Raw genomic sequence first — 23799 nt, forward strand, 5'->3', positions numbered from 1 at the left:
ACGCGAAATGAACGCGTTAACTTGCCCAGCACTAGTATTTATATATATATATATATATATATATATTTCAAATAACCTTTTCACATTTTTTGCCCTTACAGTGAAGGTTTCCTGAGCTAAAAAAAATAAAATTCACTGATATAATTATTTCGTATTGTTTCATGAAGATGTTTTAGCATCATCCAGACTAAATTTAATTATTTGTATTTACTTGATAATTCATGAGACATTTTCTGAGAGATATGTGAGATTATATTACAAAAACATATTTTTTACCAGCCAATCAGGGCTTTAAGACATACATTTGTCTCCACCGTCAACAATCACAGTTAATAAATAGTTATTATGCCCTCAAAGAAAAAATCCCTGGCTCTACAATCAAATTCACAAATATTCTTTATTTTATTTGGTTGGTATTTTTGTGTCACTTGAAAAAATCAAATCGAATTTGGTCACATTTATTTAAGAATTTTTTAGTTGTACTAATCGAGACTCATAAACTACTTCTACATATAGTGAAGATACTTGACAGCTCTCTTCAGGTGACTCTTGTGTTATGTGCCTCGTTTGTTGCTTGGTAGGGTGAACATGCAGAGGCGAAGCAGGAGGAGGCGCGACTGGACAGAAATATTTCAGCAGCTCAGCAGGAGAACAAACGTCTGAGAGAGTCTCTGCAGGAAGCCCAAGAGAAGCGTCTGGAGTTACAAAAACATCAATACACATTGAACATCACTATCCTAACTTCGGTACAAATACACTGAATGAAAAGCTCACGTTGGTATTTTAAGTTGATGAAATCGTCTGGGATATTTGTTTATTCTCTGAGATTTTCAGGGTTTTTTGTGCATTAGTGTTCATTACTACCTGAGCTTAACCAAAAACGACATTGTTTTAAGTTTATTTTCATACATTTGTCAATCTTTCACATTAGGTTCAACTAACAACTTAAATGTAAGGTCACACGAGCATGGTGGACACTGTTGGACAGGGGGCGTGGCCTTTTTTCACCTCACCACTAGGGGTCACCATAGTCCGAATGTTTTAATCCTACATAAACAGATTTTATGTCTCTTTTATGTGCTTCGTTGGTGCTGCTATGAAACTAAATGTGTTGAGGTTCGATAATCAACCTCACATTTAGACTTTTGTAAGGCACCCGACGACGGCCGGTGTACTGAGAAATAACTATTCAATACTAATAATGACCCTAAATATTGATATTAATTTCCATTCTTCGAATCTAAACTTTCCTTTATGCATTTTCCTTACATTTACAATACCTGGGTCCGCTTTCACCTGCCACTTACTGTTGTTGTCTCTGACTATTTTATAGTTAAATGAATTATTTATTCAGCAGAAAGGAAAGTGAGAACAGATGAGTAGAATGTTATAACTGACTAAACTAAGAACATAATACCCCGAAAATCATACACATTTTCGTTGAAATTGCTGCTAATGTGTGTGACAGTTGGCGACTGGAGCTCGAGTGAAGCTCCGTGCTGAGGAGGCGAGGGACATGTCGATGGGCTGTTTGCTGCAGGAGCAGGCCATTGAGAAGGTAAACTCTCACATTGTATTCAATATTTTTGTTACAACCATCATCATCAAATGTATGAAGTCAACATGGCCGTGTTTCGTTCTGCCTCGAGTAGAGGTATCTAAAGAACCAAACTTCTTCTTGAAATAGTCATTTTAAACATTACCCTATAACTCTAATCTAGCATCTAAGGGAAACATTAACCTGCCCACTAGAATCTGAAATGAAGTTTTGTGGTGAATCAGTTTGATTGTGCACAGGGAAGGCGTTATTTACACCAGTGGCCACTAGAGGGCAGACTCCACTCAAATAGCCCAAATAATGATTGTGATTCGTCCCTGTTTGTTAATAAAACACCTTTCATAAGGAACCAGACAGAGCTGCCAACAGTAGCCTGCAGCATTTAACAAGCACACATTCTCATCTCTTTAAATGTATAAATAAGACACAAAATATCTGTACTAAAGAGTCAACCTTATTTGAGTTTTCCCTTTTCATAAACCTCATTAAATATAGTTACAGCTGTAGGCTTTCATATTAGAACAGGTACTTGTTAAGGCGAGACACTACAGCCTAAAACCTTGTTTCTTTATGCACTGGTCACATTTGAGATTGTCTTTCTTCAGACTAGTTGTAAGAAAACATCAAACATAGTCACTCAGGTGTTTATTTTACTACTTTCTCAATTTGTGTCTGTAGATTTCTCCTTAATTCACCAAAAGTTACCATTAGATAATACCTCATTTACATATTCAAACTGAACATTTCAGAGAACTTGTAATACAAAAAAGAATGATCTTAATGTGAATAATGAAGTGGTGAAGTTTCATGGTGATATCTATGAGTTCATGTTCTGACCTATTCACCTGTCGTCTTCTAAATGTCTGTAATGTAACTAAACGTCTCTTTAAAGGACGTTTTCTCTCAATGAGTTTGTTCTCAGACTCTGATCCACAAATCTCCACTTCAGCAGCTCTTACGTTCACCAAACTTTACACTTTCATTCCTCTCTATGTTCTGAAGGTCAACACAGAGGGGGTTGTCACACATCATTCAGAGACTCATTTATACTACATATTAATAAAAACATGGAGAAACGTTCTGTCTTATGGATGTTGACAGTGTTTTCTAAAATATGAAGTACAACAAAGAGATATCAGTAACAACCTTTGAGTCGAATATTTCAACTATATTAAACACGAAATTTGAACCTGGCTTTATCCAACGTTCAGATTTCTGTTTCGGATGCAAATTAGCTCATATTTGATACAATCATGCCTCATTTGCGTATTTAAACACACATTTTCAGAAAACTTGTAATGTATATATTTTTATTAAAGCAAGTAATCCACTGGGGAGGGTTTGTTATATATTAGTTACATGTTGACCCCATTCTCCTGGGTGTATCTACAGCACAAACCTGTACGGCCTCATTCCTTAACTTACCATCTCTTGTACCATCATGTACTGTACTGGTAAACCGTTAGTGCAAAGAAAGTTCAACAATTGTGAAAAATTGCTGTGCATTGTGGGCCGTATTCTAAGGCGTTTCCAAGATTAAAAAAAAAAATTGAAAACAGTCTACTGGAGTGCCTGGGATTATATATTTCATGCTATTAACATATAGAGATGTCTGTATGACTAATTATTTGTACGGTACAGTCATCAACATGTACAAAGACCTTGTACAGGAGATATTTTTTACATCAGTAGTGATTCTCCCATCTCTCACACCAAAACGTAGACAAAACCAATGTTTTTTTTGTTGTTATTTATTGCCATTGTGCATGAACTTTGACACTGCAGGTTACACGAGGAGAATCATGTGGCGAGCCGATGAACACTCTGAACTGCCAGTGATGTGCTCTGGTGGCTCTCAGTGCTGGCTTTGTATCGGCTTCAAAAACCGAAGGAATGCGAGATGAGGCGCTTGTGTTGAAGACGGACGACACTTTGCTTTTTGTAACCCGATTATTGCACACATCTAGTTTGGGTGGGACACTGAGAAAGCCGTAGCTCTTGGTAAGGTGCAGCAACGCCTTGTGAAACCACAACATCGCAGTGGGCCTCTTTAAAAGCCACATATATACAAAATATGAACGGGCGTCAATGCAGGAGACTCCACGAGCACAACAGATACCGGAATAAAGGTGACAGTCGTGGATCATTTACACTCGGACACGGTGACGTTCGGGTTTGGCTGCTTGGTGCTGGCATCGAGATGCCTACAACACTGTGATTACAGACAGACCGTGAGAGGGAGGCAGGCCAGTGGGATCCTTTGATCTGAGACTGTATCTGCAGCCACGCGTCTCTCAGAACAGTAGCTCGCCTCATACAGCGATCAGAAAAGGCTGAGATACTTTAGGAACGGATCAACATGAGTCTATTTATGTCTCGGATGCTGAAAATCTCACGGAATGCATTTTAATGGAATAGAAATGATCTGGATTATCGAAACAGTTTGGATATGCAGATTGGAGTTAAGAGTTGTGCAAATTCTATCTCATTGATTTTAGTTTGTGCAAACCGTGCGGCTACATCTACTGCTCTCCTGAATGGCTATCCATCCTTTACTGGCGCTGACTGAAAAGTGCTGCTGTGTCTGTGGAACGAAGAATTTTAAACTGTACAGAAACATTCCTAGTAATCAGACTTGTAATTCTTTTATTAGCGGTGTCTGATTTAAAGCTGTATTTATCGATCTTTTGACCGGTTTCTCAAACAATTACTTGGCAGAAGGCGACATCAGCATTCATCTGGTGTCAGGTTTGTTTGTACCTAAAGAATGTAAGTCCACTATTCACTCTCCCTTTACGCTCCGGTTTGGTCACCACCAACTCCTGAGAAGACATTGGACCTGAGATTGGACATTGGTCTTTGCCAGCTAGACACTGATTTAGTCTGTGTACGGATTGGTTGGCGGGTGGTATACCAAGAGAGTTGATGGGCCATAAAACCGAAACAATGATCTAAAAGGGGCTGAAAAAAGCTCCATAGCTCTGAGGAGCGCTCCAGAGTTGGGTGAAAGTGACCCCTTTCATCTCATTTCATCCATTTCGGATATAAAAAATATTGATTAGTGCAGCTTTAAATCATTATTTTGCCAGTTAAGGTTAGGCTGTATTTTTTTATTTTATCATTTGAGAACTTCAGCTTCTTCGGTCAAAAAAAAGAAGATATTCAAAGTAAGGTACTCAATAAAGCATAGTTGTTACTGGTACTCAAACTTAGATTTCTTTAATAATTCCAAACGCAGTCCTGCTGTCACACATTTTAGTACGAAAACTGTCCCTTCCAGTGTGTGTGTGGAGGGAGTGCACATTCTGAGATGAACATAAGCGGGCTGTGGTTGAAGTGCATGTAGGTTCTCGTTCATTCCCATTCTTCCTCTTACAATCGCACATTTTAATAAATGAAGACACTCTTTGTCAATTTAAAAGCCTAAGAGATGTTACTGCTACAGCCCTGCTTCATCTGGTGTGACCCGTAGCTCATGGTGGCTACTAGAGTCAGTCTGCTGATTGTAGGACTCTCTCTGTACTTGTGCTGCTTGTGTTACTTTATATTTACGCATTTACTGTTACTTGTGCCAAATGGCTGTTGTCCAGTAAGTTAGATACACTCACGGAGAATCTGATCACGTCCGATGTATTTTGGCCTCAATAAGCGGTTGTTTGTTCTATTTTTATAGTAACAGCCCTTATGCAGCTTCCGCTCAAATTCCATCAGCTGATATTTAATTGCATCGGAAGAAGAGTTTGCTGATAGACCATTAGAGAGATGTTTCAGATGGGAAACATCCTGCTCAGTACTTATCTTGGTCAGAATTCTTGAATAATCAAACTTCAACAGATTCTCATCAAAAAATATGTTAAAAAACAAATGTTGGTCAATATGTATTGTTGCTGCTTTTTAAACTCATATCCTGATTTCAGCCTCAGGAAACCAGTATCGCTCCGGCTCTAGTCTCGATTAAGTTGGGTTGAGTTGCACAATAAAATGGCTAAGAAAACTGAGGTTTAACTCATCGAATAAACATTCGTACAACTAAACCTCCAATCTGCACCTCTAAAGAACCAACTGCTTCAGTTTGATTGCATCTTCGTGTAACGGTACGACGGACTCTTCCACTTCTGGTTAACAGGTTCAGGAGAGCCAATCACACAGTCCACAGGCTCAATTATCAGACAACTGCTGTATGCATCCAAGTCTCTGTCAACACACACACACCATCAGTCACAGTGTGTGTGTGGTCCGTACAGTATCTCACCACCAGCCACTACTTCAGCCTCTACCTGCTGCAGTCAGCTATCACGAGTCGAGTGTCAGACTAGACTCTGGACCAGAGAGCAATGATTTGTCTGGGATTGAGAGAAGAAAAAACAGAATTTAAATCTGTTCTGCTTCGTCAGGCTGCAGATATTCGTGTGGACATACATCCCAAATGACCTGAGTATAGACTCTGACTGTGAAATACCTGAAGCGTGGCCGGATGCAGACACTGTGCAACCAATGTGAGGCCATTTTCTTTTCTTTGCCCAAATTCTTTTCTCATTGCATTTTTTAGACAGGGTGACCTGGATAGTGTAAACATAATCCTGAATAGTACAGCTGTTTTCTTTCCTGTTGGGTACATAAACACAGCAATACACCTTTTGGGAATTTTTTTTTTTAACATTTAAGCATTTTTCTTAGAGATATATGTGTATATAGTATATGTTTAGAGAGCTTATTCATACTGTGAATGTTGAAACAGAACACAACACATAATTTAATTAAGAAATATACGACCAGTTTAAAATGCATGCCCCCCGCAATCCATCGTGCTCCGTTTCTTCCCTCCGATGCCTGCAGACCATCAGCTCCTTTCACAGCTCAGACACGATGCAGTAAGGTGGCGGGTCTTCGGGTTGTTTATTCGGGACATTGTTGCTACATCATGCAGATATAGAGGGAGAGTGGAGGGGGGTCAGCACAGAGAGCCGGAGGGGGAGGTGTTGGTGGGTGGGACAGTCAGTGGTGACGGATGGTGGTCGTGGTGGGTGGATCCCGGAGGGCAGAGGCCAGCTCCGCTCCGGTCTAGCTGATAGCCGGGCTGTCTGTCTGGGGGTCTGCAGTCTCTGAGGGCGACCCGGGCTCCTCCGGGGCGTTGTCTGTGCTGGTGCTAGTGGAGACCTGAATGGGGGCTGCGTGGAGCGAGGCGGCCCCCCGGGGCTCCGAGCCGACGATTGCCTCGTCCTCCTCCTCGGGCTCCGAGGCCGGCATGAGGTGCAGGAAGCCGGGGAGTTTGACGGGGCAGAACGCCGAGCCCGTCGAGATGAAGTTGACCTTGTTTTTGTCGGGGCAGGAGAAGAGGGGGACCGAAGCTGATGTGGACTGCCTGGAGCTGCGGAGGTACACAGGAAGTTAAGTCAGGTGGGTGGGGGTCACACATTCCTGAGGCAGCAGGGAGGTGTTTCAGTTTGTCTGTACCTCATCTCCTCAAAAGCTTTAATCTTCTCACAGCCCTCTGGCGGCTCCCGCTTGAACATGTAACTGTTGTTAGGTTTGGGAGAGGAGGCGAACTTGGGCAGTGGGGAGCTGCTTCCACTGTCTGTGAGCACAGAGACACAGCGTAGAAGCACAGTCCACGCTTCCAACACTCACATGTAACAACACACAATGATTCAAACACATCTGTGTATTTAAAGAGTCTGAGTCTATTTTTCTTTTCCTCTGATGTACTTTGTGAAGAATCTCCACATGCAGTCCTTCAAATGACATAAATCTACTGTCTACATAGTGCTAATTTACCAATTTATAGCAAAAAGGCCCACAGTGTCACTGTGAGCTTTCTGGCTTCACACTGCTCCTCATTAGAGACAGTCCATATCCTCATTCCATATTTCTAAGCAGCCAAAAGTGACATGGTAGCTCAACTCAGCCCCTCTTCAGTGCTGAAGTAGGACACACACCTTCTTCAAAGTTGAAATGTATTTAACAATGCTTCCCCTACTTATAGAATATAGGCTGTAAAAGTATTTAAGTAACTAAAGGCCTGATTCATACGACGCTCCTACGGCTCACTGCAGGACATTTAAAATGACAAAACCACAGAAACAGCAGTATTTTAAAAAGGTCTATTCTATTACAGATACTCCATCTTTTAACGTGATCTAATTAATGTAGGTCCTGGTGGATAATATTACATTATTGATGTGATATTGATGGAGGTTTAACTAGATCGAAGACGTATCCCTCTGTTGGAGTTGTTGGGACTACAGAAACAGTCAGTGGCGTAACAGAGAGAAGCTTCTCCTGCCTCATAAACAATCTTTGGCTGAGTACAGACACGGTCCAGCAGAGCACACAAAGCGACCAATGCTCACTTCTATTTTGAGACGTTTGTCATTTAAACCAGTGACAGTATAATTATTATTATTAATTCATTTCGTTGACCAAATATCGTCCTCTGACGCTCCGAAATTGAAAGGAAAGGTCTGAGTAGAAACAGACATTTAAAACAACAATGTACTCTCAGTGCGTTTGGGTCTTTGGGCAGTGGAAATCACTGCTGGATATAAAACAGTAGGGCTGCTTATCTTCTGGTTAGATACCCTCTGTCCTTGGCTGCTGATTTCATATGTATTGCAGTTTGTAAATATTGCAATTTGATATTATGATTTACATTCTTTTTTGTTTACTTTTTGAACTCAAAGAAAAACAGATATTTCCCTCGTAATTTGGAAGTACTTCTGGTGACTATAATCCAGTTAATCCTATTTCCATGTATGTATTTTAACACCTATAAAAATAAAAAACCTCAGCATAACTCAAATGAAGCAATATTATTGATTCAGGCATTAAACCCCTGGAGAACAGTAGACACACGTACATATGCCTATTCAGTCTGCCCTTGATTTATGTCGATGCTTACCTTTCTAGGATCCGCCCTTCATTTCACTGATTCAACAGCACTTTTTAATGTTCTTTACCTTTGTCCCGGTCATACAGCAGATCCTCTGTGGAGTAAGGACTGCCGTCGTGTGACCCAGGCGGGCAGGCAGGCGAGGGGCAGGGCGACAGGCTGGAGCAGCTGCTGGACCGGCCGGGGGCCGAGGGGGTCTGGGTGTCCACGCTGCGGGTGCTGCTGCTGCGCTGCTGGGGAGGGAAGGGCGCCCGCCGCCCATCGGGAACCTCCAGGGACTGCAAAGTCCGACGGGAGACAGACAGCAGGGAGGAGGAACAGAATACCAATCAGAGCGGAGTCCAGTTAAGAGTTACTCTGGGTTGTGCATGCATTGAAAATGAAGCAGAGCCCCACCTTGAGCTCTTCCTTCTCTCCGTTATCTTTGATGAAGACCTTCTCCAGCTCATGGTTGATGCCCTCCATGCTGCTGGGCACCCTGGAGATGGAAGGCTTTGGCACTGTGATGTTGGACAGCGGCATCTGGGCCGACTTCGACATGGAAAACTGCTGCAGAACACACACAGAGACAGATTGTTGTTGCTGTTGTTTGCACTGTTAGCACCATTAGCTGCTAGCTACCGGCTAGAATTTACTTTTTTATTAGTTACTGTGGGCACCATTTCTGTCAGTGAATCCTATCACTTGACAATAACTGTGATTTCAAACACAAACCAGACTCCCTAAAAGTGATGCTACTTTCTAGAGCCAGACCAAACTCTTCTCCTCCGGGAATTTGAATTTGACTACCTGAGCGTGGCCGGCTGTGGAGGTATGGTTGGTAGTGCTGGTGAGGGCGTTGTAGGTGCTGCACTGCAGGGGGGACAGTCGGTCCTTGTCTTTACTGTGGCGTCCTCCTTGTTTACTGCGCTGAAGCTGCTGCCGGAGCTTTGTGATCTGCTGGAATCAAACAGGAGAGCAGGGGAAGACAGAGACAGAAACATTTAGCAAGGAGGTGGACCAGAACATTAGTATTACTATAATTTTGAAAATTATACAAGTCCATACATAGCTCTATCATAAAATGTCTCAGCAACTGGGGTAGGAGCTGCTGCTCCAGGTATAAAGATCATCAGCCAACCGGCTCTTTTCATGCTGTGAATCAATAAGGCTTGGGACCTCTGAGACCTTTTCATATTTTTGTGGAAAAATAGTGCTTTTCATCATGCAGACAAACAGCTGAGCTACAGCTGGTCGCTGCGCACCGCTACAGTGTAAATACGCAGAGAGAGGGCCAGCCAGCCCACTGTTATTTTCAGTTCGTTCTAAAATTGTGGCAGTACAAAACAGACTCTGGCGGGCAGCCACAGTCTAAGTAATTAATGGGACAAACTAAAAGCTTAGCCTTCTGCTAGCCTCCTCAGCCACAGCGGTTGATGCACCACAGCGGGCTAAGTTATTAAAGAGATGGAGGTAAATGTCGCTAACTAGCTAAACTATCAAAGAGGCCCGCTGTTGGACTTATTTACTGTAGCCAGTGTGGCAACAAAGCATGGTGGCTTTTATGCAACATTGGTTACAGAAAATGATCCAATCAAAGCTGTCACTTTCTTGACAATAGCCATGTGCTTTCCTACACTGTGATAAAAGTGTGCGGATAAAGCATTACGTTCTTAAATGTTACTAACTTAGTGGCTGGCTGGTTAGCTAGCTACTTTGCTAATTCCACCACCATGCTTTCATGCTTCCCTGGTTACAGAAAATGAGCCCAACAGTGGGCTGGAGCCAGCGCTGGATCCAACGGTCCCTCTGCCTCACTCAAGGCGAGACTACTTTGCCGGGAGGAGAGCAGGCGGGAGCGCCGCACACTAGCCAGCTCACTAGCTAGCTCTGGAGATGGTCAAGCTAGCCTGCTAACTAGTCAGCCGTCTCACTGGTTAATGTTCACTTTCTCAAGCAACACTCGCAGTCCTTAGCCTCTACTAAACCTGGTTACAGTGTTTATCTGAATTAGCCTGCTGTGTGTGTCTGTCAGAGACATGAAGGAATTCCCAGCCTTCCACTGTGCACCAGTAAGCCGACTCCAGGCCATGTCTAAACATGTTCCCTCACACAGCTCTGACACTGGTCCTCTTTACTGTAGAAACACAACACACGCAGTACTTCAATCAATGCGGGCTCTGTCTAAAATGGCTGTTATGTGATCCCTTTGTGTGGGCCACTGAACCAGTTACACAGTGCAGTCCTGCAGGTTCTTGTTCCCCTCTTAGCTTTCACTCGAGTCCTGCTCTTCTCAGGTTTTCTGCACCAGACAGTGGAGCGTGAGTGTGTATAACACACAGTTAGAGCTGACATTAAAAAGCAGTGTGTACAGTCTCAGCTCAATATTTTACACAGCAAAACTATTTTTAATTTAAACACAAATAGTTTTCAGGTTGGATACTTTACCATTGATACATGATGATGCATCAGTATGTATGCTGCTACTAAATGCAAAAACTACCACGCCCTACTCCCGCATTTGTAGTGGCTGCAAAAGTGTTGTCCTCAATACACATGGTGTGTAGCTGTTGACAGGAAGTAAAACGCCTTTGGACTCTGAAGATTATTATGTGGTTGCCAACAGGTTTATTTATACGAAAAAAGGATGAAACTACCGAGAAAACAATGATGTAAAAGGTGTATAAAGTAAAGTGCTTTAACCTTCCTGACCTTTATCCACATAGGGGAGGTGGTGTTGCTGCTGTTTACAGGAAGGATATTAAAACAACCACCATTCCCATTCCTGCCGTTCATTCTTTTGAACACCTTGCCTTCAAGCTCTCTGGTCCCACTCCTTTGGTTACTGCTGTAATCTACCGTCCCCCCAAGCCAAATCCCTCCTTTCTCTCTGACTTTTCAGATGTTCTGACTCAGCTATGTGCCCTCTCACCTTCCGTTCTCCTCCTAGGTGATCTTAACATCCACATTGATAACGCTGACTGTAAATCTACGACAGAATTCCTGGATCTACTACAATGCTTCAACTTCACACAACATATCAACTTCCACAGTCGAGGTCACATCCTGGATCTGGTCTGCTCCACTGGTCTCACAATACCGCAACTCTCCAGCCTCAACCTCAACATCTCTGACCACCTGGCTATCACCATGGACATTGACATCCCTATCCCCATCCCAAAAGCTAAGCGCAACATATCCTTCAGAAATCTCAAATCTATCTCCCCCACAACTCTTTCAGCCTCTCTTGCCAGTACCATGTCTGCCTCCCCTCATCCGCTGTCTGATAATCCCTCCGATCTTGTAGACTACTACAATAACACACTCTCCTCCTGTCTGGATCAGCTGGCTCCCATCAAAACCAAAACTGTCTCATTCACACACTCAGCACCCTGGTACACTCCCGAACTCCACCAGATGAAATCTCGAAAGCGGCAGCTTGAAAGACTCTGCAAGAAAACCGGTTTAACAGTCCATCTCCAGGCCCTCTCCGACTACCTTCAACAGTACAAAGACGCTCTCATCTCAGCCCGGTCCACCTACTACTCACACCTCATACACTCTGGCTCTTCTCCCAAAGGCTCTGTTCTCCACAATAAATAAGCTTCTCAAACCCAAGGACAACACCTCCACATCCTTCACAGTGAACAAATGCAACTCTTTTCTTTCATTTTTCCAGACATAAATTGACACCATCTCCAGCAACCTGAACACCTCCCCCTCCTTTTCCATCTCTCCACCTGCCCCCCCCCCCTCCTCCACCCCTCAGCCCCTTTCTCAGTTCTCCCTTGTGTCCCCGTTGGAGCTGCCTAACTTCACAACTGGAATGAGAAGCTCCACCTGCATCCTGGATCTTATCCCATCTAACCTGGTCAAGGACTGTCTCCCAGCCATCTCACCACTCATCACAGTCATCATCAACTCCTCCCTCAGCTCCGGTTCAGTCCCCGACACACTTAAACTGGCTGCTGTCACCCCCATCCTCAAAAAACCTGGACTTGACCCTGACACCATGAGCAATTTCCGTCCCATTTCCAATCTTCCCTTTCTGTCAAAAATACTGGAACGCATTGTCGCCACACAACTCAAAGCCCACCTCATCTCCAACGATCTGTTCGAGCCATTTCAATCTGGTTTCCACTCACGACCTCCTCCTCTCCTCAGACGCTGGTCACCTCAACATTCTCATCCTCCTCGACCTCACTGCAGCTTTTGACACCATCAACCACAACAGCCTTCTCTCCCGCCTCGAATCCTCCCTCAACATCACCGGAACTGCTCTCGCCTGGATTAAATCATATCTCACAAACAGACAACAGTTCATCAGTATCAACAACTGCACCTCCTCCACTGCTCCTCTGTCTCAAGGCGTCCCCCAGGGTTCGGTGCTTGGTCCTCTTCTGTTCATCCTCTACTTGCTCCCTCTTGGTAACATCATCCGTCAACATGGACTTCACTTTCACTGCTATGCCGACAATGTCCAGCTCTACATCTCCACAAAAGTCATTACCACTACTACTCACTCCACTCTCACCAACTGCCTCACTGACATTAAATCATGGATGCAAACCAACTTCCTCAAACTGAACTGTGATAAATCTGACATGATCATCATCGGTCCCAAATCCCTCACCAAAACAACTGTCGAATGAAGTCATTGTTGTGACGCACAGCCATGTGCGGTAAACATCAGTGTGTGTGTCTGTGTTAGTGCCGTGCCTCTTTGAGCTGGTCGGCGCTGTCCCAGGATGCAGAGCGCTGGTGGGTACTCCTCGTCTCCTCACTCCAACATCCAGGAGTCTGAAAAGAACATCACAGCTACTCATTACTACCAATAGCAAACCCGGATCCGGGTTCTCACGGTCTCTTTTACCATTTATTATAATTTAAATGTTGTTTTTTGGGGGAGTTTTCTGCCATCAAGCCTTTAAGATGTGATTCAATTGTCCCCACTAAAGTCTGTCATTGAGATGAAAACCTTTGAGTATTCCAGCAATGGATTATCAGTGTGACAAATTCAGACACTCAAATGCGCGCACGCACGCACCTCAGTGAAAGCTGAGCTGGGCTCTGGAACACAGTCTGAGAGTGTGAGTTACTAAAGTGAACTCCGTCTCATACAAGCATACACTCACACATTCAATACAACCTCCCCATCCAACACCCAGAGGACACTTGACTGCTGTCGTGCTCATCTTAAGGTGTCCACTCAAAGGGCTGTTTGTTACGACAGCATGTCCCCTCACTCTGTCTGCTTCCTGTCTGTCATGGAGAGATGAGGCCCCCCTGAGCTGATGAGACACTCTTCATATGGTCCCTGGCTGATTCTGCACTGTATTTCTATCTATAATCAAGTTATTTTTGGACTTAAATGTTCCGTATGCACACATTCAGTATAATGTAACAACGTTGACTTTTATTCCTCTTTTAGTAGACTTTTTCTAAGCAAATTCTGAACCTTAAAAGTTACGAGTAATTATAACTGTGAAATAAATGTATTACTATAAAATGTATGTGCCTCTGAAATGTAAGAGTATCAGAAGAACGTAGCATGATTCAGGCTCGTGTTTGATGATTGTCACGGTTGAGACACTGGTTTACTGCCGTAGGAGGAATGAACATGGAGGAGTCTATCCATTCTTAGCTCTGGTCTCGCTGTCCACATTCCTCTCCCGTGTGTGTATCTCACTCAAGCCGCGATGCGTATCAGAATACACACATTTGAGTAGCATCAGTGAAACAAAATCACTGTTTCACTGATAAAAATAAAGAATATTGAGTTATCAACTAAAATGTTATGATACTGATTGGTTTAATGTATGTTCAATTGCATCAATCATCAACTCTGGAATCAATATGATCAGTATTATGCATTTTACAAAGAAATATTGCAGTTAGATTTTGATGAATTGTATATATTGAACTTAGAAATTTGGTACAAATCTCATTTTTATTGATTTAATTGTGAAAATAGTGTATTACTATGTTTCGGTCGTGACAATTTTTGGGAGAGGAAAAACATTCCAAAATAGTCTGAAAATACAATATACAAATTGACGGTTCTTTTACGAGATATGTGTACTTTAGATATGGTACAATATATATACGGACAAAGTTTTGGGAATAAAAGATACAACATTTTTAAATATTTCCAACCTGACTTTGAACCAATTCGGTAGAATGGACCATATAGGACATCATATATCATATATCACCAAATAATTGTGTAAATTATGAAAGTATTAGTGATCAAGCTAACTATCATGCTGGCTGGCTTGGTCATTTGTGTGCAAGATTACTTGGACGAGTGTTTTTGTGGTTTGTGGATGAAATGAGATGGGCCTAATCCTTCTCTGTAATTATGACACATAAAAACATAGTCATGTACCAATGTGTTCTTGCCTTTTTTATGACATTTGTTACGTTGAGTCAGGTTGATGGACTATGAAAGTAAGCAGTGTTGGGATCTGAAGACGCCTCCTGGCTGGCCGAGACCCTCACATGTGTTTCCCAGCAAAGGAGCATCCATGTTTTCCTTCCGTTCAACGAAGGCCTGATCTGGGGTCTGCGGAAAACCTCAGGCCGGATGACCCCCCCCTGGCCGAGGCCTGATGCTGGTCCCTCATTGGCCAGGAAAGGGCCCCCCACTGGGTTCGAGACCTGGTTTATAAGCGAGCAGGAAGTGCCATTCTTCCTCTTCCCTCCGGCATCGCGCTGGTAACAAGAAGATCCACAAGGAAGCGCTTGCCTCATCAAATCCTTTCAGGTCACATGTTACATTCGCTGGTCGAACTAGACTGTGTTTTTCTTTTTCGAGTTCTGGATCCTGTAGTGTGAGAACAGATAACAGACTTTTTGTGTACACACCGCCGGCAGAAGAACGATTAACTCTTTCCCCGCCGAAGATTTCCGGGACAGACGGGCGACCCCCGTCTCTCAGCCGAAGTTACAAGCCCCTCTCTGCAGCGAGGAGGCCGCGTCTGCTCCAGCTCCGAAGCCGTGCCACCGAGAGTCACCGACTCCTCAAGGACAGAGTGATTCCTACCACTGGAAACAGACCCTACCGAACGAAGCTTCTCAAAGTAAGAGTATCATTGGTATCTCGGCTTAGCTTAGCATCAGTTTGATTTCGACTATTAGTTTGTCGTTGTTATCCCTGTATCTTGTTGTGTTAAGTTACTGTCGTGTTATAACGTGTTATTGTGCTGGCATCGCGGACCACGGAGTCCCGTTATATTGTGTATTTTCTGCTGTAACTGTTTGCATTAGATCCGTCGCTGCTAGTGGAAGTGGAGTTTGTGATTTTATCACTTTAAAGACTAAAACCACGGTGGCGGACCCTCGTCTCCCCGACCGAGTTTCGGGGTGATAAGGAAGCAACACTCGCATCTCACCGCAGTGATAAAGATCTGTTTTGTTTTGGGGATTCTTTTATTTTGTTTTGGTTTTATTCTCTCTGTGGTGGCTGGGCGTGGTTGGGCGCAGCTGCAGAGGGGACAGAGTGGGGGGGGAGTGGTTCAGGGAACGGTGCTGTGAAGAGGTTTGATGAGCCGCAGCTGAAACTGGTCCTTGATTGTCTCTCTCCCTATATAAACAGTAGTAGGGACGGAGGCGCGAGAGAGAGGAGTAAGCAGGAGACAGGAGCTGACAGGGCGACGGGCAGGACGAGACACGATCCTGACGGACGCCTGTACGGCGGTGCGCTCGGGGGCACGGCAGGAGAGCGCACGGCCGAGAGCATCCTGAACTGCATGAGTGAAGGAATAATAAAGAACATTACGAAAACGCCATTTGAGTGTGTGCTGACGTCTTTGTGTTGACAGGATCCACGGTGGTAACACTAACCTGTTACACTCTCTTCTTTAAATCGGCTCTGTGAGTGAGATTTAGAACCGCAACTATCACCGTACAAGCGTGACCGGTCGGTTCCTCACTGCGGCGCAGAGCACCGCCAGAGCCGGGGTTTCTCTCTTCCTCCCTCTCTCTCACTCCCTCTCTCTACTAACCCGCACACACACATAGTTGGATTCACTGATTCTTGGTGAACCTATCAGACACATGGTCGCTTTAATCTATTGTCCCAACCCACATTGTGTGCTGTCCCATGTGGTTACATGTGGCCCCCTCTCAGCCATTTTGTCGTAGGTCTCTAGACTCCGCCATCTTTGCTTGTTGGCTCACATGCCCCCTTTTTAGATTACCCACCATCACTGGTTGAGTAAGCCCCCCCCCCTTTCGTTTACACACACACACACACACACACACACACGTATATAGAATATAGGATAAAGTGGGGTAAGGATATCCTTACCCCACTTTATTCCTATATTCTTTTGACTTTAGGTATTAGACACATAATTGTATGATAGTGTTTGTTGATTTTGATATTACTTGATTTGATCATTTATTATTTTGATTTACCGTAATAAACTCTGTTATATTTTAAAGAGCAGTCATCTGTGATTACTTGTGCATGTGTGTAATAATAACTGGATGTAGTGGCCTGTGCTCGAACTCAAACCTTCACTCTCACTCCAAACGTGTAATAGTATTCAGACTGTTAATATCGTGAGTGAACACTAATTATGAGTTTATAGTTTGGTTATTGGTCCTTGTCTGCAGGGTGGTGCCCCGTTCTTATTAGTAATGACTAATTAACTCATTGATGTTAATAACTCCATTGATGTTGATAGTTTTGTTTCATATTTGCTGATAACCAAACACACTCCTTTACTTTCCCAACAGCAGGCAGGAGAAAAGCTTAGTTTACACTCTACATAGGTAAGCCGGCAGGTGTGCGCGACAGACAATGATGTAATTATGTCGCACGCTTGGTAGTTTCTTCAACACAGCATGGTGTTCATTCAGTAAATGATTGTGCCTTTTAGAGTAAAAAAATGTTAAAGCGGAGTATGCTTTAGGGCAGGATTACTATGACTGACAGGTTGTTACAGCTAGCAGAGCCGTATACAGCGTCACTCCTCCACATTCCAAATATGGTCACTTCTGTTCATTGGTTGCAAAAAAGCAAAGACGGCGACGGCCGTATTCCAAGATGCCGACGCCAAAATCGCCGAACTCGAGGCTTTAAAACATCAGTCCACAAACCAATGACAGACGTCACCATGACTGCGTCCACTTCTTCGACAGTCTAGTATAAATATCTTTGTGGTGCTCGTAGCTCGCGTGCCGTCTGCGGAGGCTCGTGCTACCTTGCCACATACAAGTCTAACAAACCTTAGTCGAGGAAGACATCCATGTAATACAAACATCCGTCAGACAGCAGCACAAACACATACAGACTCTCACAATCATGCCTTTGTATCACTTCAATAGTTAATAATAAACTGGAAGCTTCATCAGGCGTTTGAAGCTCCACAGATGGGTAGGTGGTAAATGTCACACAGCCTGGGAGAACCAGGAAGTATAGACCAGCATGTGTGTAGACCTGTTCTCACTCTTCTCATCTCTGTAGGGGACACGATCTAGCACACATAGGGAAGACGGTGTGGGGGGTGTGTCTCACCTGTGTGGATTTATCTTTCATACACGATGGGTAGTGCACATGGGGGTCACGAGGCCACTGCCCAGTGAGGTAGGGTCCAGTAATAGTGCCTAGGGAGGAAGTTCGCCAAATGGTCCCCGAGCTCCGCACCTGCTGGGACTTTGTCCTTTCGACTGCACAGACCAAAAGACAAGAGACAAGATAAGAGACAGAGCAACATTAGCTCTATGAAATAGGAACATGAGTAGTGACAGAGAATCAGCACCTACAACTGAGGCTCGACGCAGCTTTTTGCTTCTTATGGCTCACTGTTTTGGCTTTGGGGTAGGCTTTAAACTGGTAAAATGCTCCCTATACTAATAAATAAAGCGCCTGTACAGCAGCTGCCCAGCACCACACAGCAGACACAGAGTCAGGTTGAGCTTCCTTTGAATGAAATAGACCTCAGCAGCCACATTGTTGAGAAAATAAAACCCCAAAAAACACATCTCATCCTGTCTCTTTCTATTTTGCTCTGTCAGCGACTATGATCCATGGTGAAGTGCTGTGTTATGTGACCGGTGTGGCTCGCAAGTCTCCCTAAGCCTCCTTTGATCATCAAATATTCAAATCTGTTTGACAGAGGGATCACAAACGGTTTGCTGCCAAGTATGAAGAAAAAAAAAAAAAGCTGGTGTCAGTCCAACTTAACTAAATGCAAACGTGTGGACTCAGCATATGAACTATAAATTATATAAGTAGGATATTAGAGTGATATAACTCAGTATAACTTGTGATGCGTGGACGTCAAGGCAGAGAGGCAGTTATGCGCTGCACTCTCCCCATGAGCTGGCTACTGTTGGCAGGTTTAACCCCGTTGTGAGGCCAGATGTCTCTCTTTGTTTTGATCAACTTCCTACCAATCACGCTGACCCGGGACCTTTGCTGACCTCACCAGAAAACAACTCAGCACCACCTAGTGGACTGAAAAAGCAATTGATTTGATTTTTCTCAAATAGTTTATATAAGAAAAGATCGATACTTTGCGTCCATGTATCGATACAATATCGCCACGCAAAATATCGCGATACTATGCTGTATCGATTTTTTCCCCCACCCCTAGTTGCATATGTGTCTAACCAAAATACCTTTTGTTGTTCACTCTTTGTTCATCCTGCAGCGCTCTTTTCAGTTCTTTATGTAACGTTACTGGAGCGGACTGTTGTTAGCGAGCTGTACCCAGCATGCAGTTCGGCAGTGAAATTTTATAAATGTACAATTATTAGTGTTACAAATTATTTATGTGTCACAAACTGTTGTGTGTGTGGTGTTTTGCCCTGTTAAAGAGCGTTAGTTGTGGGTTATTAATTGTTGTTATAAAGCTATAACCATGACTAGGGTTCCCTCTCATTTAAGACAACTAGCTCCGACCGTAGCGCTTACAGTCTATTGTCTGATCCACACTCCGGAGCAGAAGGTGGCGGTAATGCACCAATGCGATGGATGCCAACCGCCGTAAAACTAGAAGAAGAAGAAGTAGCGCTCACAGCGGCGACCAATATATTTTGCTGTTGAAGAGCGACAGAAATAGTTTCGGCTCTGCACCGGTATGATGGTATATGAAAAATTCATATCATATGGGAAATTAAAACCGGTATACCGGTTGAACCGGTATACCGCCCAGCCCTTCTGGCTAGCCACTTACTTCATCCGTCAGCTGTTTGGAGCTGTGCCGGCCCGCCACAGTCTAATTTGTTCCACTACAGTTTTATAAGGAACCGAAAATATTGTTACACTTCTCAGCGGGTGCGGTCCACGCAGTCTGTCTGGGGGATTCGTGGGACCCGTCTCGTTTAGCTTGCTTTGTAGTTATAACCAGTCATATCTATACAAGCAATGTGTAAAAAAAATAGTTGCCAAAGATCTAGATTTGTAATGTTGTTGATGCATTTTAAATCTTCTTCTGAGGGACAACGCCACCGGACCCCTCTAGAGGGCCCCAGGTCCACTCACCACAGTCTCACCAAATCCTGTGGGAGACACTGTATGAATATGTTGTTGATTGCAACTATACATTTTGTATCAACCTGTTTAAAATGCCTAAAGTGACTAATGACCACAAGGATATCGCAATAGACTAAAATGTCCAGTAGCATGAACGGGACAATGAAACGAGGAAATGATGTCATCATCATTTCCCTTTATGCCTCTTGGCATGTAGGGCAGCAACAAAAGTCTTCCACTCCTGTCTGTCCTGGGCGAGTCGTTGGATGGTGCCCCATGAGTGGTTGAGGCTCTGCATCTCCTTCTCCACAGTTCTTCTCCGTGTGTTTCTTGGTCGGCCTCTTTTTCTTTTCCCTTCTGGTGTCCAATGTCAGGCTGTTCTTGTAATATCAGCAAGATCTTTTCTCAACACATGTCCTATCCATCCCCATCTTCTTCTCATTAGGATGGTCTCCATGCTTTCTTGTTGGCATTTGTCATACAGTTCTTTATTTGAAATGGTGTTTGGCCAGAAGATGTGCAGTATTCGTCTTAAACTCTTGGTGTGGAAGGTTGATAGTCTGTTGAGATCTTCTTGTGTCATTCTCCAGCATTCACAACCGAACAATAGGGTGGATAAAACAGCTCTGATACAATTTAAGCTTGGTCTTGATGGTGTACTGCTGTGACCTCCATATGTTATTTAGTACTTTGAAAGCGTTCCTTGCCTTATTAAGACGGTTCTTAATGTCTTTATCTGTGCCCCCATCGTGTCTGACAGTGCTGCCCAAATATGAACTCATCAGTTTTAGGGAGATCTTCTCCGTTAACCTTAATTGGTGAGGGATTGGGAATGTTCACAGTCATCACTTCTGTTTTCTTTTTGCTGATCTTCAGGCCAATCTTCTGACCAAAATCACTGAGGCGGGATGTTTTCTCCTGCATGTGTCAATGAGTATGTGAAAGAAGAGTGAGATCATCTGCATAGTCGAGATCTTCAAGTGATGAAAATGGTGTCCATCGAATGCCTCTATTTTGGTCTTCAGTTGTTTGTCTCATTACCCAGTCAATAGTAATATTGAAGAGCAAAGCTGACATCACACATCCTTGTCTCACACCTGTTTTTACTTGGAATTTTTGGAGACTGTTTCCAACCCTACATGTGAAGTTGGTATAAAAACTTTGGATCACATGAACCATATCTTCAGGGATCCCATAATGCCGCAATATACGCCAAAGGCTTTCACGATACATGGAGTCAAATGGAGGAAATGATGTGAACTCATCTATCTGTGTAATATGTCCGACAGTGATGGCACCAGCAGCCTTCCATACTCCCTCCCTGTGTGTGCTGGTTGTTGACAGGTGTCCAAAACACCATGCTCAGTGGCAGCCTGGCGTACATCCATGCCCCACCTTGGCCACCCCCAATCACATTGCCCAAAACACGCCACTGCTACCGGCAATGACATAAGAGTGCAAAGATGCAAAGTGAAGCGCATAGAATAACACCATGTAACATCACCATCCAGATCAAATGTAACACATTAGAGCTAACAGCTCATCACAAATATTTGTAGTGACGATGTAGTAGCCATGATGACGAATGCTATATGTTGGCTGGATTGCAAAAAAACACCAGATAATTGGGTGCATATGCAATAACATTGCTTTCCTTTTTGTAGACAGCAATATATTCTCGTTTGTTCATGTTTGCCAAATAGTATTTGTACATGCATGCATGTATGTAGTAGCAGAGGCTGGCCTGTGTTTATGTCTCAGACTTCTAGGCCCCAATGTTGCCATAGAGCTACCAGCTGACAACATTTCTTTTCCGTTTCAATGATGGTAAACAACCTAAATGTAAAGGCTTACTGAGAAGCTTTCGGTGCTCACATTAGATTCTGTAAACCTGGCCAATCATGCCTATAATGTAGACCAGTGAGCTGTTTATCTTGGACAGAGTAGCTGCATCATCAGCCACACAGGCATCCACATCCTGACGTGTTTACCTCATCGTGGCAGGGTAATGACAGTGTAATGCAAGAACTACAACGTTCATTTATACCCTTATAATCGCAATTAGAACACACTGGAATAATAACTTGCACCAAAAACAGCCTCACATCTGTAATGTGCTAAAAATATTACTGATATTATGATAGCCATTGGAACATGGTTGCGGGAGCTATTGTGGAAATATAAGTTATGTTTTCCGAGACTATTGTGCAGCTTCTAGATGTGTTAACGCTTCAGCGTCAATGATCACATCCCGGATGTATTATGACCCATTTAGAAAGCTAGCCAACTAGCCGAACACCTCGCCCCGGCGAGGAGAGTAACGTCGTAGTAACAGAGAGCCGCTCTCCTAACTTGCTAAGGAAAACACGACATTTATAGGTGTTCGGGCTTATTAGGAAAGTTATGCAAGTAAAACACATGTCATAGCCTCTGTGTGAATAATGGCTGTCCGCTTTACAATTCGGTGCATATTTAATTTACAAAGTGCGCTCATTTGAATTAAAATGGAATATTGTTGAGCTGCTTCGCCACTAACTTCTCTCACCAAAACACAACGTGGCGCCTAATGGCGAATGGTGGGGGAAATAGTTAAAGATGACATTTTATTTAAATGTAATGTTAGATAGTGAACTATGCATAGGCCGAACATGAGAGTGGCGTGTTTGTTTGAAACCACTCTTGGTTCAGGTTTTTAAACTCAAGGATCGTGTTGATTAATCGCCGAAACCTCCAAATGTCATATTTTTCAAGCTAGTTTGGCGTGACGGATAAGTGAGCACCGAGCTATCTGAACGATGACGGTTACAATATGGGATACACTGAGATGTACTTTGAAGGACGGACTTACCTTTGGAAACAGGCGAGTGGGGAGAGCGTTCTGGAGAGCTTCTGCTGTCCGGTGGTGAAGGGCTCTGCCTGGGCACCAGCCTGCCGTCCGATCCGCTTCCACCCGGGTTGGCGGGACTAGAGCAATGGGACGTCGTCGGGTGTGTGTTGCTCCCGGCTACTGACAAGGAGCAGGAAGCGGAGCCGGTTGGGCTGTGCTGACTTCCACGGAAAAGCTGGTACGGAACCGTGGCGCGGATAGGTGGCTGAAACCGGACCGCGGAGGAGTTGTTGCTACAGGAAGAGCTGGAGGTTGTTGGGGAGCTGCTGTGTTTAACTCGCTGCTGGGATGAGCTGGCTGCTGGGGATGCTGACATGATGAGCCGTTCAGTGGACACTGTAAATGTATTGTTAAACAGCTCAGAAACTAACTTTACGGCAATGTTTTCCAGCACACGACCTATAAGCTATCCATTTGACTAACTTCGCCAGCTACATAAGCCTCTGAAGTTAATTCATGTTGTCCAGTTCAAAACAGTCTCCACTTTACATGTCTGCAATGTTAGCGACGAGAACTAACGTTACAAAGTTCATACTTATTTGTCCGTGTTTGAGATCAAACACAAACCTCCCGCCTTTCCTGGTGACAAACATTATGCATAAACATTGTTTTTACCGCGTTACTTAGTCAATGTGGTCAATTTCGCAACTCAGGACTGACACAAGTTAAACGGCAGCAGTCAGTTGACGCAACTAAACCCAAGAGGTTGGACCATGGGTGCGCCCAACTCATTACGACTCTCTGATTGGTGCTGGACTACTTCCTGGATGTGTCAATCGGTTGTTCATTGGATGTATGGAAGCTTTAACAAACGTAAATGAACGTCAGGTTGACTTCATGGTCTGCTATTGGTTGGTGACCACTGCCATAAGGTCATAAGGTGAAAATGTATTATGTGCATACCCTCAATGGGCATTTCAACATGTTAATCATGTTCAAAGACAACATATGAAGTGAATGGCCTTTTTTCATTACAGCAGAACATAAACACTTTCTAT

The 23799-nt window shown here is 43.8% G+C and overlaps 1 protein-coding gene across 2 annotated transcripts; it reads right to left on the reverse strand.

Moving 5' to 3' along the window:
* Positions 1-2928: 2928 nt before the first annotated feature.
* On the reverse strand, positions 2929-23117 carry glcci1a (glucocorticoid induced 1a; the record flags this gene model as incomplete). 2 transcript variants are annotated; one of them, XM_079287597.1, is made up of 8 exons in its annotated part: positions 6475-6926; positions 7013-7133; positions 8515-8725; positions 8844-8996; positions 9237-9383; positions 13146-13226; positions 17953-18104; positions 22763-23117. In XM_079287597.1, 8 exons carry the CDS (start codon positions 23115-23117, stop codon positions 6620-6622), a joined length of 1527 nt encoding a protein of 508 aa, XP_079143723.1. In that variant the 3' UTR covers positions 6475-6619. The 2 variants fall into 2 exon arrangements, with proteins under 2 accessions (XP_079143722.1, XP_079143723.1); XM_079287596.1 differs by lacking the exon at positions 7013-7133 and having other exon boundaries at positions 2929-6926.
* Between the last annotated feature and the right edge of the window lie 682 nt (positions 23118-23799).

This window comes from Melanostigma gelatinosum (genome assembly GCF_949748355.1).
Source record: "Melanostigma gelatinosum genome assembly, chromosome: 17".
NCBI lineage: Eukaryota > Metazoa > Chordata > Actinopteri > Perciformes > Zoarcidae > Melanostigma > Melanostigma gelatinosum.